This window comes from Boleophthalmus pectinirostris, unplaced genomic scaffold (genome assembly GCF_026225935.1).
Source record: "Boleophthalmus pectinirostris isolate CB_2022bp ecotype Guang Dong unplaced genomic scaffold, ASM2622593v1 HiC_scaffold_3, whole genome shotgun sequence".
In the NCBI taxonomy this organism is placed as follows: domain Eukaryota; kingdom Metazoa; phylum Chordata; class Actinopteri; order Gobiiformes; family Gobiidae; genus Boleophthalmus; species Boleophthalmus pectinirostris.
This window is the reverse complement of record NW_026571299.1, coordinates 18,591,683-18,607,856: the sequence shown is the minus strand read 5'-3', so window position 1 is coordinate 18,607,856 and position 16,174 is coordinate 18,591,683. Positions and strand designations below refer to the sequence as shown.

General features: G+C 38.4%; 1 protein-coding gene across 1 annotated transcript in view; it reads right to left on the bottom strand.

The window, feature by feature from the left end:
• The window catches only part of LOC110165754 (receptor-type tyrosine-protein phosphatase gamma-like), a 144,093-nt gene that overhangs the window by 30,385 nt on the left and 97,534 nt on the right, over nt 1-16,174 (bottom strand). Inside the window, exons 8-11 of the mRNA XM_055160306.1 lie at nt 10,244-10,428; nt 2,490-2,598; nt 2,038-2,087; nt 1,239-1,686 (exon numbers count right to left, since the gene is read on the bottom strand). Coding sequence (XP_055016281.1) covers nt 1,239-1,686; nt 2,038-2,087; nt 2,490-2,598; nt 10,244-10,428 — 792 coding nt within the window. The remainder of the gene's footprint in view (nt 1-1,238; nt 1,687-2,037; nt 2,088-2,489; nt 2,599-10,243; nt 10,429-16,174) is intronic.

The following is a 16,174-nucleotide window of genomic DNA, read 5'->3' as shown; positions in this document are numbered from 1 at the left end:
TGACAGAGAGTATAAAATAATTTGAGCTATTTTCCCAATAATATTCCAGATCTGTAATCATGGTAAACTGGCAAAAATGCGTCTAAAAATACTGTGGAACAACCAGAGGAAAGACCATTCTTAAGCAAACTACTTCTTAAATGACTTTCCTCCTAACAGAATAAAGCACACCTCGGCTGCAGCCCCACCCTTCGCCAATCCCAATGAAATTTGTTAAATGCGTTCTGACAAGGAGATTGAGGAAGTCATTTCCGGAGAGCAGGGCTTTCTCTTCATAATAATGTCTGGGCCTGCGTTTGAAAGCAGCTCAAATTGAATTGCCGTCCCTGGGTATTTGCTGGAATAATGCAGTGTGCTGAGGCTGGGAGAGCAGCGCTAGTGGATCAGCTCTTAGCTTCCAGCGAAACCATGTTAACACTTAGCTTTAGCCTGTCTCAAGCTAATTCGTTTACCTCAATGCTATTCATAATCACTCAACACAGGTCTGGAGTCTTAAATGTGGAGGTCAGAGGTCAATATGCCTTTTATTAGGATACAAAAATAACATTAGTGTCGGCACTTTCGAAGTTTCATTACATCTTCTATTGTATCTTACTTTAGAAAGCATTAAAAGCTAAATGGATTATTTTGTCTAGGTCCAAAGAGCTCTTAAGTGAGAGGGATTATAAAGTATCTTAGAAATGAAAGTGGAACTAAACACTGACTCAACTTTTCAACAGTCAAGAACAGCGTGCTGCTTCCAGTAGCCTCTGCAATTACAAGTACTATGTGACATCACACAAAACTTGTTTACAGCCAGATGTTTCTGATTACAAACAGAAGGCTGCAGGGGCAGAATCTGAAGTGTGGACCAGCGTAGTTTGACCAATCACATTGTTCCTTGTACCTCTAGATCCCACCACTCCTCCCCCCTCCCTCTCTTCTTCAGTCTCCAGGCACTTCCCAGTTTAGCAGCTCTATTTGAAATATGGCTGAGGGCGGGGTTTAGGTGTTTAGGCCCACTGTGGTCTTATAAATAGAACATGTTTACAGTTTGTCTGAGGACACAGTTTTATGATGTTTATGAATATTTAAGGAAAATCCTCATCCATAATATAATGATTAGGTAGATTTTTATGCCAGATGTGCCCTATTCTGTATTTTACATCTTTTAATATAAATATGTTTGCTCACACACACACACACACACACACACATTTGGGTGGAAATAAGTGAAATACATAACTTGCGTGACTCACCAGTGTGCATACAGTTTCTTTGGCAGTCTGTGTCCTCTTCTGTGTACTCTTCTTCAGTCTCTGCTTGTTCTCCGTCTGTGGAGTCATCTGTTTTGTTTCCTTCTTTTGATTTTCTTTTCTTCCTCCTCTCCTCCTCTTCCTCTCGCTCTTCCTCACCCTCCTCTCTGGCCTCCTCCCTCTCTTCTACAGTCGTATCTTTGGTTCTCTGTGCTGGTGTGGAGGGCCAAATGGAGCTAGGAAAAGAGGAAATGACCCCACCGCTGAAGCCCAGGCCAGCCAGGAGGGTACTGGTCAGGACGGACGCCACGGTGGCTTGACTCCCACTGGAGGAGGGGCCGATGCCTGTCGCCATGGAGACGAAGGAGAAGGGGATTCCAGAGGAGGTCCAGGTGGAGGAGCCCGAGGAGATGGGAGCCATGTCGGCCGAGGAGGCGGGAGACACTGTCGGCTGCAAAAATGTTAACATCTATTGAGTTGAGGTCAGTTGCAAATCAGTCATCATTCGTTTTATGTTTTGTATTTTCTATTTCTTTATAATTTTTTACATAAGCATCTACGTATTTTTTATCAATTTGCATAATATAAATCCAAAAAGACGCTCTACGAATAACATATACTTTGTTTTAAATTTAAAAGTAAGGTGAATCAAATAATTTCTTACATTATTCAGAACATAAAACAATATAATTAGATTTTTAAGACCTATTGTGTGTGGAGAATACAGACTATGTTTACTTGTGTGTTTACGACACATTATACTGACCTCTGCTGGAGGAACAGACCACTACAGATTACTTACCATTCCAGTCTTCACAATCCTGGTGCCCTCAAAGATCCTGGTAGTGTTCGCTAAAATCACAAAACAAAAATAATACATGATTTACAAGATTGTACGATGATTTCAATATATTTGAATATTGAATATATTCTAAAGGTGGATTGTGTAACATTTCTGGTGGAGGGACCATCAAATGCTTTGCTCCTTGGACATGTTATTGCTCTGTCTGGAATATTTCATAGTATGGCTTTAAACCTTTCTATCTTCATGGGGACCAAACCAGACCAAGTTACAGGTGAAATCTGTGGAGAGACAAGCCTGTTCACAAGTCAGAATGCCTGTTTTGAAAGTAAGATGGAGCAGTTTAATGCCATACTGTGGAACATTCCAATCAAAACAAGCTGGTGACGGACCTCCAACCAAAAAGTTACATATTCACCTTTAAGCCAGTTGTTTGGTAATGTGTATAGTACCTCTGAACAGCATGCTCTGGCTGAAGTCACTGCGCATGTCATTCATACACACAGCCTGTACTCTGAAGAGGTACAGCACATCCGGAGACACAGGGGAGATGATGGCCTCCTGCACACAACAACAACAAGACCAGTCAGTTACTACAAAAAAATAGCTATGGAGTTCTAAAACAGTCAGAAACTTATGCTGAATTACACTGATTTTATTCTTCACCCATGACTTTGCAGAATGCCCTTCCAAAACACGTGATCTTCTTATTATTTGCAACAATCAATATAGAACACATTGTCATAATATTCTTGATTCAGAGTCCAACTCCTTTTCAATTAGTGGACCATTAATTCTATTATACAATGAGAATGTTTAATACATTTTAAAAGTCCTATATTACACAAAACTCAAATGTTCTTTAATGGCTCATTTTCTTATTTGAGGTTGCTACAGAAATTTGACTTTAATTCTTTTGATTTACCATGAGATAATTTTAGGCCATTGATCTGTTTTGAATTCAGCAAAGGTCAAGTATTAAACTACCATCTTTTGAATAACCCAGAAAGAAAAAAAAGAAATGCTAATTGAAACTGTAAATACATTTTTGTGTGTGTGTGTGCAAGGGACATAAAGACATTTTGTGAGCTGAATAGTAATCCAGTGTCAAAAGCTGGATGATGTTCTTAATTGATCCAGGCCCTTCAGCAACTTGTGGTTTGTATAAATAAGATGAAATAGAAGTCAAGTCCTTCAAATCTGAGGACATATTTCTTGACCAGAAAAGAGCGGTTTGCCCTTTTGCAGGTGGCTGAAGAGCTCATATGAAGTTCAAGTGTCTTGGGTCTTGTTCAAGTGGGAGATAAGAATGAGAGTGAGATTGACAGGCAAATTGGTGCAGAATCCACTGTACAGCAATGTACTGATCTGTTATGGTGAAAAGCAGAGTCAAACCTTTACAATGGTAAACGGTAAATGGTCACATTTTTATATAGTTCTTTTCCACTTTCAAGCCACTCAAAGTGTGTTACACCAAGGAACCACTCACACATTCATACACCAGTATACACAGATACTGGGGGCAAGGTGGGTAAAGTGTCTTGTCCAAGGATACAATGACAGCATTAAATGGGAGCTGGAATCACACCAGTTAACCTGTGGGTTGGTGAATCTGACTGCTCACCAGTGATGTTTATGTCGAAAGCGGGATTTGAACCTTCTGATCAGTGGACAAGCGCTCTATCAATAGAGCCAACTGTCACCCCAAGAAGAAAGTAAGAAACCCAGAGCATTTATATTTTTAGTTGTATATTTTTTGTTCTGGCAGGTAGAGAACCAACTCTAGTGACTCATGTATTTAGAGACACAAAAACAACAACAATTTTTTTCATATTTTTATATCCGGTTGTGTACCCAATTATATCAAGGGTGCAATCAATGTCAAAAATAAATTACATAGTTTTTGTTGTTGTTCAGTTACTTGTTGACTCACTTCAAGTCAGAACAGGTGTAAAATAGGCCCCTGCAGTGTCTGAATCACCATAAAGTTTGTGCTCACAAAACAGTGTTTATGCATCAAACATGTCAGGCAGGCAACTTTACACAGGTGAGTATTACGTAATACGAGAAAAAAACACTTTAATTCAGTTTGATCAAGAGTATAAATAATTCAACGTAATTTACTCACTCTTGCTCATAGCCTGGTGTGAAGCTGATATCACCTGCAGTGGTTGGTTGAAGCTGAGGCTAACAGTCATAGTGGTTAATTGGCAACCAAGTTCTATATTTGGAAATCTGAGTGTGCAACCAAAGAGCCAATCAGGAGCGAGGTTACTGGTTACTCCTTCCTGTCTGGACTGCTGGTTTGGCAAGGTGCGGATGCTTAGCAACAAGGTGCACTGTTGTCAATCAAACCTGATGCTAATAGTGTCTGGAGCCAATCTCAGGGAAAGAAGGCACCTGATTGATCTGTTATTGATGTTCATGTCTTGGTTTACAGACAAAATAGTGAAACAAAAACCACAGAATCATGTAAGTGGAAGAAAACTGCAGTTACAGAGAGAGAGGCAAGAATTTTCCAATAGTCAATTGGAACCAGACTCAGATGGACCTGGTTCACAGGGTTGCACACTTCCTATCAGTTTTTGCCAACTTGCATCAAGTAGCAGATTGCACAGGTTCTATCAGGTTTTTATATGGCTTTTCACATACTTTAATGGATAGAGAGGGTCATTAACCTAACACTAGAAAGTTGAAAATTTCCTTGTTTTAATACTGATATTTGGACAGTTAATGCGTGTTTTCTTTGGCGTTCACATTTGACTAAATTAGCCACTAGACCCAGTGCAGGTGGCAAAAAACGATTTGGAATGTGGCGGCTAGTGGGCGAGTTACGTCCATGTACAATCTTTGCTGTTGCTATGCTATTCCAAAAAACACACCAGAAACTTTTGAAGCAAGTAACACCACACCTACTTTAACATTTTACAAAGTGTTCTGAGGTATACAAGTACAGGATAATTATAGATCTTCACACATTCCAGTAAAAGTGTGACAAATCCTAAACCCTTGTGGAGTCTGTGAGTTTGTGAGCATTGGCACAGTGCGCCCGGTGAGGGGGTAAAACTGTGGAGAGTAGGGCTGGGAATCACAGGGTCCCTCACAATTTGATACGATGCACAATACATGGCTCACGATGCGATATTATCATGTCATCAAACAGTGAATATGTCAAGTGTATAGTATAAACAAATTCCTTCCACAAAATAAGTAATGGTATCTTTCGTCTTTGCGAAAAGATACCAAAATACTCTTGGCGATATATTGATACAGAAGCCTATGATAACAATACTACATCACCACGATATCATGACATACTCATAATTTGATATTTTTGCACACCTCTAGTGGAGAGGCTAAAGGGTTTGTGAATCACTATCTCACCAGATGCTCCTTTCACAGTTCTATCCACTGTATCTTCTGGTCTGATATTTAACTGCGTCGTACATGTGCTCTTACTTCTAAAATATGGAACATACTCTACACAAGATGGCACTTCCTCCCACAAAAGGCTGTCATTGATTGGAAAAGGTAACCGTAAGTAACAGTCTGCTGGATACTGCCATATGCGTGGCACAGTGGGGGTACACTGCAATCTGATAAGAATATTTTATGTAAGCTGTAAGAAAACCTGTTTCTCACTGTGCAAAATGCTTTATTAAATTGACTGTATATTTGAAAGTATATCTCTATTCCACACTTTTCAATTTTATGCGTTATCTCAAACCATGGGCATCAGCATATGTTTTCCTGAATAAAAATAAGCAAAGGCAGTGCTGTTGGGTACCACTTTATAAGATAAGCTACGATAAGAGAACACTTATTTGTCCCACAATGGGGAAAGCTTCGGTGGTTGGAGCAATGGTTGGAGCTGTTGTTGTGTCCTTAGGCACCTACACAGCCAAGTATGAATGTGGTGTGTGTGAGTGCTACTGTTCATCAGAGCGGACGATTGGGCAGATTGGCAGCCCATCAGTTTACCCCAGGGCAGCTGTGGCTACAAAGAAATGGAGTGAATGAATTATTGTTAAATAACTATTAACTGGCCTATAGCATGCACAAATATTCCATTCATAATGATATGAATGATTAAGAATGATTCACTTAACTAAGCTGTCATGGGTTAGAAGTTAGGGTTATCGTATTTAGAAGTGAAGCACTAAACTAAAATCATTCTTAATAAACCTTCTGTTCATTATAAATTAAGTCTGTGTTCATCCTTCATCCTTCCTATTAAAAGTGTAGACATTATAAAGAGTAAAAGTGTATAAACTATTGTATAAGAGCATGGTAGATACAAAGCTATGGCCAGCACTTCAAACAACAACCTCTATATTTTGTACACAACAAACTCAAGATAAATTCCAAGAAATTAGAGCTGACAGTTCTGACCCCGGGGTGAGATTGAGAGTGCCACTACAACCTCAAACCACACTTTGTAATGTGAAAAAGGGCTTTGTACTGCGCCAATAAAACCAAAAAATAATGTTGCAGCAACATTCAACTGACGTATTTTACACATTTTAATGTTTGTAATATTAAAATTTATATTGTACTTTATGCCCCTTTGTGTATGGTTGGTTTTTAATTAGCTTTTATGTGAGTATATAAATATTAAAGATATGCAATCTTTACAATATTAAAGTCTTACATTACACCCGCAGTTGTGCTTTTGTTTCATTCACACATGTTTCAGAAATCCTTTATTACTATAAAGGTAATAGGTATAAAGATATTTTTAAAAAGCAACTAAAAACATTTCTCTTTGAACAAGCGTTCCCGCCTCCTCAGGTTTAGAGCTGCTCTAACTGATTTGATTTTATTAAGAATGTATTTATGCTGTTTTTATCTTTTGTATGTGAAGCACTTTATGACCTACAGTATGTCTGTGAATAAGTAAACTTCACTTACATACTTACTTATTATTTTCCTGTCTACATCTCCAAATCGCAAAATGCTCTGTTCCACCTTATGATATCATGTAGTGATAGTTTTTAAGTTAAGAGCTACATTTTACCTTTTTTTTTTAAAGTAGAAATTGGCAAATTCAGGTCTGAAATCATCAGTGTTATTCTAGTTTAGGTGTATGGAGTTTAAAAACACAGTGGAGCACAGTGAAAAAACTCATGCCAAAACATGCAGCATTTGTAAGTTATACATGTATGAACGACACAAAATAAAACTCCAAGTATGCTTGTGTTGAGGAAATGACAGCCGTAATATAGCCCCTTTAATAAAGACTTAAATTGGGCATTAAAACTAGACATTATAATATTAAAATTTGAATATAGCATATAAAAATGTGATACTAGATAGTGTTTAATAATAAGAATAAAACCAAACAAAACACATAAGCTCATAAAAAGAAAGTCGGGCATTATATTAGGTCTTTTTGACTGAGAGCAATATACCACTATTCACAGCCTTTTCTGAATTACACTGTTGTTATGGCCCCTTTCACTTCAAATTTCAAGTTTTATTATTTGCCACAAATTTCTGGGTGACATTTACAACCTTAAGACGATATTAAAATGATGGCACAACAGGTAGCATTCTCTTTGTTTGTAGCAGTCTTTGAGCAGTGCAGACAGTCAGGGGGCGCTCTCATCTGCAGTTTTCCCCACACCTGCCCAAGGTCATGGTTAGTGCCCGGACAGCATCCCTCCTCCAGCCCCGCATTAGTATTCTGTGTGAGATACAGACCACTGTGAGCGAATTGGGCCTGGTCTGCTCCTGACCACAGCTGCTCTGCTCAGATCAGACGCTTAATATAATGTAACTAACACAATAAATTACACCTTATGGCGTTTGGGTATGTGGGTTAAGCAAATGATGAATGTTATAACTCTATTTAAAAGGCTGGCTGCAGTCATTTAAATATTATTTACATTCACAAACATAATTTTATAGTGTTTTGTTTTTTACTATAAATTTTTAACAGCATTTTGTCTTGCCCCAGAGCAAATATATTGTATTGATACATTGCAGTGGACATTCCCAGGGGGTGTGATGCTATCTGTAGGCACTGCTATGTCTGAGGCTTGTTAGACTATAATCTAAGCTTTATTTTAACACAATCTGATCAGAAGGAACACACTTAGTTGGAACTACAACAGGTGAGATGAGTTTGTGCTGTTAAACAAGTCCCTCTGAAATAAGCCAACAGTTTTTCCGTTAGTCTCCTTCACCTTTTTTATGGAAAATCAAACACCTAAACTGGACCATAAATGCTTGTATTGATCACAGGCTCCTGAAAATATAGCTGTGGCACTGTTTGCTCATTTGTACACTGTGTCTTCCATGATAACAATCTGACAATACACATGCATGTAGAAACCCCGCTTGCGTGATATCACTGCAAAGTATCAATTAGCAGCTCTTGAGGTCAAAATAACTCTGCTAGGTGCTGTCTAAAACTAATTATAATCCGATAATCAGTTAGTGTTGGCATGCAAAGCTCTGTTACCTTTGCTGTCACTGCAAGACAGCATACTGGTATTCGAAAGCTGTGAAAAGAGCTTATGAACTCATCACAGTGAATAATGAGGATACACAGAACGCATAAGGTAAGTGAGGAATAACTTTGGACCACTAAAAAAACATTTTAAATGATCTAGTATTGTTTTTAAGTAAAAATCACATATGATGCCTTTGATCTTGGGATGTTTAATGGTAATCTGTTTGCTTGGCTGTGCATAAAACTTTGAAGAATATGCGCATAAGAATACATGGTACCATTGTAAAAACTGTCAACTTGTATCACACTCCAAGATATATTTTAGCAAATAGTTAAAAGTCATTTTGCTTTAGTAAGTCTAATTCTTTTCTTCAAGGCATTAAAAATAATCCCACCATGCATTTAAGAGAATTAATTCCACTTAATTTAGATTACATTAATGAGTTAGACTTTGCTTCCTATCTTGCCCCTGATCTTGACACTAGCACTAGCATTAATGAGGGGGCGTGTCCAGGTCAGGCTGTATTTCACTGCTGGAGGCTGGAGTGGGACAGTACAGTTACATATATGGTAACAGCATCTGCACCAATCTGTGACCGCTGTGGCATTTAAAAGCACTGTCAGTGCAGGTAATGGCAGCAATCGTTGTTGCCTCATTATCAGGCTGCAAAGAGGGGTGTAGGGACAAATTATATATCGGTACAATAAAACAACTCCAGAGAGGCACCAGGCATCTAAAATTGGATGGGCCTTGACAGAAATGTCTGGGTTTATGTTTCGAACACCCTGCGTGCCCCTCTCACGCACATGCACCCCTGTAACATGAACGTGCGCATACATCAACCTTTTTAGTTTTCTCAGCATTTCTCAATTCATTTGCCTCCCATTACGCTGCAGACCAGTGTCTATCTCATACTCTCCCTATCCCACAGCAGACCCACTGCCTGCTTCTCTCCCCCTGGTCGCACCTGCTCCCGCCTGTCCTGGCAGTCCGCTACCGCGTCTCTCACCTGAGCAACGAGTTTCCACTGCTTCTACTGCTGACCTCTCACATTCTCATCTCACAGGTCCACAGCATTTGGTCCCACAGAGGTGGATGTCTCACTGATTATGGAATAGGTTTATTGTCATATAAATGTTTCTGATGTTACAGCTTTGCGCACAGACATGGATTAAACCATTAGCACACGGGGAGGGTGACTGCCCGACCTGCATTTGCCCCGCACAAGTGACTGACATGTGCTGTGAGCGCAGAGCATTTATCATTCTACAACATTTCCAAATAAAAGAAGCCTTGAGCATGTTACATGTTGTTTTTTAGTAGACTAGTTTGATGTTCACTTTTACGATTCTGGCAACTCACTGAACGTGCCACACTACGCCCTCAGTCCACTTCACTCCATCTGATGTTCAGGCACAGCACACCTCTTGTTTAAAGCTCCATGCCCCACACTTGCACTAGTGCTAAGTTCAGGAGCAAGATAGGGCCCTGTACATTTGTAGGTACAGGCAGTTGGAATGCTGTTGAATTTTACCACTAAATAAGAAAAATAAAATCCGATACCAAAGTAAGCAGTAAAAAGACCAGTGAGAATGTATCAATGGTGTCAAAAATTTGATGGTGGAGCAAAGGTGTCTTGAATGCAGGAGAATAAAGATAACTCAAACATGCATACATGATTCACTAAATAAAAAGGAAAAACAATTATTTATAAGAAATTAAAATCTCTTAAAAGTAGATTTCCTCACCAGTTTGTGTCTAGCGTCGGTGAGGTGCGTCTCCTCGTAGCTGTCGTCGTGGGCGGTCCAGCTGTAGGAAACCAGGAAGTGCAGGATGGGCGGATGGTAGGTGATCTCCGGGTGGGCCCAGCGCACGACCAGGGCACTGCCATTCACATGCTGCACCTTCATGTTGTAGGGGGCGCTGCTGCACACTGCCAAACAATAAGAGATCAAGAGTGAGAAAAAAAAAAATATGAAAACTGAAAACTTCCATGGAGACAAGCAGGTAGAGGACCCTCCACTAGAATTGTTACACAGTGCACCTTAAAATGCAAATTATAAAAAGAAAAGGAATATAATTATATCCTGAGTTACTAAAAATGCAATGGAATTTAAATTTATCCTGTTATCAATTCTCTTAGATGTTATTTGACAACTTTCTAAATAATAAGCAATTGACTAAACTAAACTAGACTAGACACCACAATCAGATGTGAATATATAGTACATGCTGCTGAGTTTTATAAATTAGTATGCAGTTTATACATGGTTAAAACATCAATAACATAGTCTATCCTATATATCCATATACAGAAATGTACTTGGACTGCAGGGACCGTTATGACCACTAGATGTCTCTGTTTGAGCAGCAAGCTTGCGCCCCTGTTCCTTACACATTGCACTGCCCATAGACTTAATTCCCACTTTGAATAATGCAACAGTTTATCAGCAGTCAGCATATTAATAATGGGCCTATTACTAAATCTGCTAAGCACTTACTCGGTGACCTTCAAGTGTTTATTTTAGCGGAATACTTAAGGTCCTCTTAACATTCATACATAAGTAAAACATTATCTAACTGAAATTCATGCACAATGTATAAAATTCTCAGTTATTAACTACAAAGTAAAGTTTTTCTATGAAATGCCTCAAAATTGGTTCCAGACATCTGTTCATAATACACAATTTTTATATAATTATGCACACAGTGAGTATGGACCTTGAGCAAGGATTCAGCGTTCGTGTACTTTTGGAGACAGCTAGAATACGTTGAATTCATGTTATAAACTATTTGACTTCATTGAAAGAAATATACAAACGTGGCCCACAAATTTGAACACGATCATTGACTCCACAAACTTGCCATAATAACATATAGTAAAGGTACAGTACGTAATTTTCTGGAGGTTGCAAGTCAACTCTTTGGTTCTATGCAAACAGAAAGATTTATGAATGTCCCATACTTTGGGACATTCATAAATGAACAGCATTTCCACAGAGACGGGCAGGAAGAGGTAGAAGAGGTAACCTGATTCATTAGCCGGTTTCACTTCGTGGAAACTGTCCTGACCTCGCAGTGTTAGAATTGATCGTTCAACAGTAGGCACGTACTTTTTTTCATTTAACTAATAACTGTTATTTGGTCATGATGTATGTAATGCGCCGCTAACGGGGCTAACTGGTATATTAAGCTTTAACCAAATCCTGTAGGAAGAACGGCAATAATGTCTTTCCCCTTGATAAAATTCACCAAACATTCTCTTTGTTCTGGCTTTAAATTCTTGATCTCAGGAATCGTTGCCAACACAGAATGTATGGCTCTTTGCTAATTGGCTGGTGCCCGAACTCGCACTTCCGGGGTTTTTGCGAACCGTCTAGTGTATTCCGATTCCTGACCTAGTCGCTGGAGAGAAATTAAATTGGGTGGAGGCACTAGGTGGCAGCAGTCTGGCTAAGGAAGAGGCCCTCCTCCAGGCAAAATAAGAGTCAGGTTTGTGAAGATGCAAGCCTCCTCAAAGTAAGGAAGCATCTATGTTTTTCAGTGAATTAAAGACAAACAAACAAACAAAAACCCAAACCTACTCTTATTTTAGTTACATACTCTGTCTTTAAGCTGTAGCTATTGTGATATAGATATAGTTTAACCTTTCATTTTTGTTGACAGATAAGACACTAAACTCTGTACCAGTTTTTGTTTCATGTGAATAGGCCCAGTAATTACAGAGATAGTAAACCAGGACATTTAAATCTACAAAGTGAAAGCTAAACAGCAAATTCTCTCATATTCTAATGTTGTGCTGTCACGTAAACACAAGTATAAGCATGATAAAAAGCAATGAATCCAAACTTAGATCTTACTGGAACTATCAACTATTGTGATGGTTCAATAGCTCAAGCTTGTGTGCTATGTTATGAAATGCTACCGGGGCAATGCATTAGCATAACCAACACGGCACACAACGATTATTCCAAACAGTGTATTATATTATGCAAATGCCTCAGGTAATTCAATGATGAGCACAGGTTCATTGAGATTAGGGCTCACGTGCCTACCCCAAACCAAATTGATTAGCGCACTCATAAAGTAGCAGCAGAGTTGTTCTATTCACAACCTGTGCAGTGGGTCCCGCGTGGCCTATAGCATTACTGAAAACATTAGTCTCTCACACATGCACATGCTGGAGTCAGCCAATGACCTCTGCTCAGACAGGCCATATTTAACACATTAAATCAGGCTGGGCCCAGTCAGCCGTGCCCTGTCTGACACCAGGGGGTCTCCACATGAATATACAATCAGATCACAGTGCCATACACATGCAAATTAAAATTAAACGTATCCACGATTGCTAAAAATGCAATTATCTGGTGAATTTTCATAGAAACCTAAATGAGAAGTTGTCAAGGGGAGAGCTAAATAGCTAGTTAGCGGGTTTGTTTTCAGTGTTGCAGCCTTCAGAACTACTGGCAATAAAACTAACTCTGATTTAGTGCTCTTTTTATTACAATGAAAAAACAAATGCTTAAATGTACTGTGAAGATCTATTTCCATTTAAATAGATTATGTTAATTGAACTATGCTATAAAATGCAAATGCGTGCTTTGATTTAATTCAGTATACATATTATGCCAATGTGACATGACTTCAAGTGTTTTATTTGCTTATAACTATAGTACACCTAATTTTATGATCTAGTGAATGTTTTGAAAGTAGGTCAAATAGTAAACAATAGACTTAAACAAGGACTATAGGCAAAATCCTCAATCGACGGCAGTACTGAGGAACCCTATTTCATTAATTATTTAATAGCTATTGGCAACACCTTTCATCATTCTATAGCCCATGGATAGTAATTCACACTAACCACATTTACATGAAGTTTAGTACTTTTTATTACAATGAAAAACAAAACAAAAAAAACCCTTAAATGTACAATGACACTGGTAACACTTTATTTTAGGGTACACTTATTAACATCTAACTACCTATCTACCTTCATCTAATTAGCATAGTTGTAGATGGTTAATTTGTCATTAATTAGTATTCATTCAGCCTTTATTAAAGTCTAATTCCCCATAAGCTTATTCTGCTATTAGTTTTGGACATTGGATATTTACAAACACTTTCCTATTAATACACTCCTGCTTATTATTATGATAATAGGCCATTTTTGTCCATGAATCATGATTCTAATAAGCTTTTGGTAATAAGTGTATTGTTAAGGACTAGTAGCACAAGAAATGTAGGTTTTACTTATTTGCACTTAATAAATTTTGCTTACTCTTGAGTAATAAAACACTCTCTATTAGGTGTTATTAGAGTCCAACTAGACATGAATTAAGTCATTAAGCTCTAGATATGTTCCCCATTCTAAAGTTATGTTTTGATCGTAGTTAATAAATGACTAGTTTGACACAAATTAAAATGAAATATGGTCCCAATTCTAAAGTGGTCTCTTCTTCACACTTAATTCATGTATTGTGACATGCATATTAACAGTTCATGTATGAATAGATAGTTCTACAAAACAATTCATGGACAAAAATGGCCTAGTACCATATTATTAAGCAGTAATAAGGAGTGTATTAATAGGAAAGTGTCTGTAAATGTCTAACTAATAGGAAAATAAGCGTATGGGAAATTAATTAATTAATAAGGGCTGAATTCATGGACAGTACTAATACAATACTAAAGTGTCTAAAAGTCTATTTCCATTTAAATAGATTCTGATAATTGAACTATACAATGCAAATGCTTTGATCTAATTCTGTAAATACTCTACATATTTTGTCAATATGTTTTGAAATATAAGTGTTAGGGTATATTTTGGATGAGGAAACAACATTATAACAGATCAGAAAATAACGTAATATGGGCCCTTTAACAATGCTCATTATATTACACTAAACCCTTCTACTGCTGTCCTTTGCTTCAGAACTACACATGTGCCTCTCTCTGTCCATGTTTGTGCCTCGGCGAAACTGGCCAGTCCCTGAACACAAGGCTCTGTGATGAAGAGATCCTCTCCCAGCTTTCATCAGAGATAAGCGGCCCTCTCCACACTCACACACAGGAGGCATGCGAGGTGGCAGAGACTGATGGAGGGGGGGTCCAGTCAGGGGCCTGGAGGAGAGGGAGGAAGGGGAGGAAGGAGGGCTTTACACAGGTGGAAGTGCTCTGCTCTCTGAGAGGCCATTTGGCGGAGGAAAGGACATGTTTGGCCCCACGGCGTGTTGACCACAGTTGATGGATGAGAGGGCCTTGATTGTGGGGTGGGCTGTGGGCCTAAGCTCTGGAAGAACCGTACCAGGAGCATCTGATGGGAGCTGCTCTGAGCACGATCTAGTTGGCAGCATACAGCTAACAGGCTGGAAGACACACTGCTGAAATGTGTGGTTATTGATAACATATCCTCATATTTTCTTCAAGTGATTTATTTGCTTATAGCTATAGTACATGTCATTTTTAATCTTAGTGAATGTGTTGAAAGTAGGTCAAATCGAAAAGTATACTTAAATATGCACAATTAGCAAAATCCTAATATAATATTTTGTTTGGGAACAGTTTTCATCATTCTTAGAGATGTAACAACCAAAATATCGTGATTTCGTATCGTCAAAGTTCACACAATAATATTGTGGGCCCTCACAGTATATCGAATTACAAGTTTATTTGCTTAAATTAAGAATTATGGTGCTAAAAAATAGCTAAAAAAAGACAGAGGGAACTACATCAACCATGATCCTTTGCTCCATGTCAATGTAGATTACAAGAAGAATTAACAGTTCTAAGCACTTTTAAATCTTGTCAAGGCAATTTAAGAGGAAAAAGTAGCATATTAGCCTCCACAAAATATCGCAATAAATATTGTACTGTGAGATGTATGTCGTGAAAATATCGTACCGAGAGATTTGGATATTGTTACATTCCTAAAAGTGAGCCTCATCACCGTATATTGAGCTTTCCCATGATATCACAATAAATATCTTATGGTGAGGTTCATACCGTGACGATACCCTGTCATGAGACTTGGATATCGTTACACACTTAATCATTCTTAAACCCATGAAACTGAATTATAATATAATATAGTATTTAAAAGTGCACTGTGTAATGTAAGTGGGGCTGCCATCGTTATTGTTCTGCCTGGAATGTTCAGCAGCAGGGCAATTAAAGCCTATCTTCATTGAAACACAAAGGTGATGGGTCAAATCCACTCAGAGCAAGAATCATAGACTATATAAAGAAGTGGACTAAGGGAGTGTGATATCACCCATAGTGTTAGACTCCAGTCAAATGAAGCTCACAATGCTTGCAGTTATAGAAGCAGATTTGGAGCTGATTTCCATATGAGGAATAGGAATTTATTATGGACAAAAGCAGGTTAATACAAACATTTTAAAACCAAAATGACGAGGCTCACCGCAGCAGTTACAGAGAAAGGAGTGACCCTTTTTCGATATAAATCAAGTGGAGCAAATGAAGCCAGAAGAGCTCCCATGCTCACTTCCTATCTGGAATGCAGTGCCTAGTGGATTAGCCATTTTCATTTATATATACAGTTTTTGGTAAGAATGCATGTTTTTCCAAGTATTTTTAGAAATGAACTGAAGATGTAATATAATAAATGCATGCAAGTTTAATGCCATTCTGTGGAACATTCCTGGCAAAGCAATACC